At 39.2% G+C, this 4,337-nt stretch overlaps 1 protein-coding gene across 3 annotated transcripts in view; it reads left to right on the top strand.

Moving 5' to 3' along the window:
• The window catches only part of LOC110320670 (EGF-like and EMI domain-containing protein 1), a 569,140-nt gene that overhangs the window by 533,729 nt on the left and 31,074 nt on the right, over window positions 1-4,337 (top strand). For 2 of the 3 annotated variants that reach the window (XM_021196777.1, XM_029537778.1), the window contains exons 7-8: window positions 311-430; window positions 2,904-3,026. The exons of the other annotated variant lie outside the window; for it this stretch is intronic. In XM_021196777.1, the coding sequence (XP_021052436.1) occupies window positions 311-430; window positions 2,904-3,026 (243 nt within the window). The remainder of the gene's footprint in view (window positions 1-310; window positions 431-2,903; window positions 3,027-4,337) is intronic. 3 annotated transcript variants of the gene reach the window in all.

The raw sequence follows: 4,337 nt of genomic DNA on the forward strand, positions 1-4,337 counted from the left end.
GAAGAGAAGAGAAGAGAAGAGAAGAGAAGAGAAGAGAAGAGAAGAGAAGAGAAGAGAAGAGAAGAGAAGAGAAGAGAAGTAGAGGCCAGCTACGAGCAAGGGAAGAGAGAGCAGGGACAGGTATGGGGAAAGATGGAAAGGGAAACACAAGGAAGCAAAAGAGGAGCAAGAGACAGGAGCTCCTTGACCATCTTTAAATGGGAAATGAATGACTTCAATAGCTCTGTGACTTTTCCTTGTCCAGCCTTCTACTCTGCATGTCTTCCTAAACTGAATGAATTGCAAACTATCACCGTTTCATTCTTTTCAGAGACAGACCCCTGTGCAGGTGCAAATGGATGTGCTCACCTGTGTCAAAGTGAAAATGGCATGGCCAGGTGTGCCTGCCACGCTGGGTACCAGCTGTCTGAAGACAAAAAGGCCTGCGAAGGTAGGAAGCTGAAGCTGATGTCTTAATTGGGTAATTGTTTGAAATTCTGTCATAGATTGAACACTGGGAGCAGGTAGGAGAAAAGGTATTTTTGTTTATGCTAAAAAGGAATACATAATTCTTGACTTGATCACTATGAAAAGTATTTTTGTAAGGATACAAAAAAATCTCAGTGAATATGCATTGAAAAAAAAAAGACCTAGTGTGCTTTCAGAAGTAATGCTTTTTGTTTTCTGGGTTTTCTTTTTCTTTTCGTTCTTTTTTTAAAAATGAAATCCAGAATTAATATTTTAAAACCCTCCATAACTACACAGGGAGTTTTTTGATTATAGACTACAGAGGTGGGGTAACCTTTGAAAAGCAAGTATGTGCAAATTAGGCTCTCAGAAGTTAGGAATAATTAAAATGAGAAGAGAAAAAAAAACCTGTAAACACAAGGTTACACATTTCTGTTTCCAGAAATAGCAAAGCAGACACACTTCAGTTCAAAGATGAAAAGGCTAAATTATTGCATGACTGGCACCAGTGGAGGATGAAGGGATTCCTGTGGGATAGTCTTTGTTTTAATAACTTCTGAGAGACCACAGAATCCTTCATTTGTATCATGACATCTTCATAAAATGAGAAACAGTATATTTGGATTAAATATAAAAATAGCAAAATGTTCCTTGAGTTACAGGACTGATAAACATTTTGGTAAATTGAATAGTAACCAGACACAAAAATCAGTGTGAAAGTTTTGGAGGAAAATGGGGGGAGGCTGATGAAATGGCTCAGCTAGGACAGACACTTGATGCCAACCTTCAATACCTGAGTTCAAGGCCCCAGGACCCATACAGTGAAGGAAGGGACCCAGCTACAAGTTGTCTTCTGACACAAAATAAATAAAAAGAAATAAAAAAGGATTTATGGATTTTAAACATTACTTTGGAAAAGATATACCACTCTGATTTCCATATCTTTATTTAATTATTGTTTTATTATTATATATGTATGGGTATTATTGTTCATTATTATATATGTATGGGTATTTTGCCTACATGTATGTTTGCATACCATGTACATACAGAGGTCAGAAAAAGGAATCAAATCCCTGGAACAGGAGTTACAGAGGACGCGAGCTGTCATTTGGGTACTGAGGATTGAACCCAGGTTCTCTAGAAGATGAGACAGTGCTCTTTATTGCTGAGTCATATCCCCAGTCTCTGGTTTTCATTTCTTGGGTTTTTTGTTTGTTTGTTTGTTTGTTTTGTGTTTGTTTCTTTTCAATACATCCCAATTACAGTTTCTCCTTTACCCAGTCCCCACCCGCTTCCCTCTCTCCCTCTTAGATCCACTCTTTCTCAGTTTTCCTTCAAAAAACAACAGGCTTCCCAAGAATATCAACTGAACATTACATAACAAGATACAATAGAGCACACATCTTTCTTAGCAACTGACAGTAGGGATGGTAGAGGACCTTAAGTAGTATTTTTTAAAAAAAAAAAAAAACTGACAAGCAAGATACATAGAAAAAGGCATAGCTTTTTGTTTTTCAGACTCCCATTTAACCAGCCGATAAAGTAATCCTATAAATCTCTCCCCAACACCACTGCATAGTTGGGTGCTCTAACAATACAGGAGGATGGGGACAGGCATGCAGCTGTGTGCAAAGAAAATGTACTAGTCAGAGAAGTGGTGACAGGACAGAACCTCTTCAGACAAAACTGAAATTGCAATGAGTTAAAGCTACCATAACTTTCAGGAGAGAGACTGGCATGCCGTGTAACAGTGAAAAAAAGTACGTCGACCAAGTGTCTTGAGAAAGGCTTCGTATTTGACTTATCCATCATTTCACCTTCTCCTTTACAACAGGGAGTCACAATATTTGGGAATATGTGTGCGTGTGTGTGTGTGTAATTCTACATATATAATTCATATATGTGTATGTATATATGCATATATATGCATAAATATGTAACACTTATGCATATGTTCATGCAATAAAATTGATGAAGAATTGATGGCCATAAATTTGAAGACGAATGAGAAGAGATATATGGAGGCTTTGAAGGGAGGGGACAAAATGTTGTAACTAACGTATGATCTCAAAAGTAAACAAAAATACCATGGAGTTGGGATATCTGTTCAAGAATACGACCTATTCATAGCACCAAACTACAATGGCTTCCTTTTGACCTACTGAGGAATAGATTAGAACTATTATTTATAGTTGTATTCAATCTTTTTTAAAATGAGTAACAGTTGGTTCAAATGGATAAGAAGTGATATGAATGAGCATCTGGCCAACACAGTCATAAAGCTGGCTTACTCATGAATACATCTGCCTCACTGAGTGTACGTAGTCTGGGGTATTTAGTGCTTTGTTGAAAATTAGAGGCTAAGCGGAGGGTAGCATTTAGGGCACTCATTTTTATGGTTTACAAAGAGAATGGGAGTTGCTAAGCCAGCTGCTGTGTGTCTCTCTCTGTAGATATAAATGAGTGTGCTGAAGAGCTCGCTCCCTGTGCTCATCACTGTGTGAATTCAAAGGGGTCCTTCACGTGTACCTGCCACCCTGGCTTTGAGCTAGGAGCTGATGGAAAACATTGTTACAGTAAGTAGCAACCACGGTAATCTTCAGAGTCAGTGATGCTCTGCAAGTATAAAGCAAGAACAATAACTGAAAGAATGAGGCTGAAAACTCTTGGCTAAGCAGAAGTTCCAAAGCATATTGCCTGGTGTGACAGAGCGACAATGGGGGTGACGCAGTGTAACCTGCTTTGTTCTACTGCTCACAAATAGAAATTAGTTTAGGAAGCAGAAAAATAAAAATTAGTTTGCCTTGTGGTCCACAGGACAGTCAGTGGGGATTAAATCTCAGGTCTTCTGATTTCAAACTCCTGGATTCACGACTCAGATGCTTTGTGAAGTTCTATCTTCTTGTACCACCTCTGCTAAACACTAGAGGTTCCACTGTAATGCTCAAAGAAGAGGAACCAGCCTGGGTAAAGAAAACATGAGAGGAAAGCACAGCTGCAGTCTGTGATTGCATCCCACACACTGGGATGTGTCTTCAGTAATGGCTTGTTTTGTCCTTGGCATTCCTTACAACTCTTCAAATGGTTCCTGCTATTTCACATGCTCATCATTGAACTCAGCCTGATAGCTTCCTTGCCAAGCACTTATTATCCGTGTCTCCTAGTAGTACTATATTCCCCATCTCGGCTCAGTTGCATGGTTTAATGTGTCCATTGTTAGAGATGTATTTTAAACACTAGACAAAGGAGTTATCAGCTGTAGCTGCTATTGGAGATGCGTCCTAGTCAACCCCATTCCCTGTAAGCACCCTGTCGACTTTCCTAAGCTCAGAGCTGCCTGGTACTCAACCAAGGGTATCTTCATCCTCCCCACTTCTACCTCCACAATCTTCCAAACATCAGCATGTTTACGTCTCTTACAAATGTGCTCATCCACTCTAACTACCTTTGCTTTTATCTATTGTTGACTTTTATAGCATCAAAAACCAGATGCAAACAAACTATCATGCAGGGTAACAAGTTTCCCCAAATGTCCAATAGAATTAAAAGACAAAAATGTCAATCCCTATTAGCACAAAGGAGTTGATCCTATTGCTGAAAAAGGCATTTCTTTTGCTGTGTTTGGGGATTGATATCTCATAGTAGACAGCAATCAAGAGGTTGACTCCCATAACAATCCCCTTCTCATCTGGATCATCATCACTACTGTCGTCTAAATTGTCATTAGCACCATTTCCTATCTTAAAAGTGCTCACCAATGAGCTCATGAGAATTTCCACAAGGGGGAAAAAGTTAGCTGAAATAGTTTCCCTCTTTCTGTTGTATCTTCTGATCAGCCCATGTTAACAGGTCTCTGTCTCTCTGTCTCTGTCTCTGTCTCTGTCTCT

This window comes from Mus pahari, chromosome 4, assembly GCF_900095145.1.
Source record: "Mus pahari chromosome 4, PAHARI_EIJ_v1.1, whole genome shotgun sequence".
NCBI lineage: Eukaryota > Metazoa > Chordata > Mammalia > Rodentia > Muridae > Mus > Mus pahari.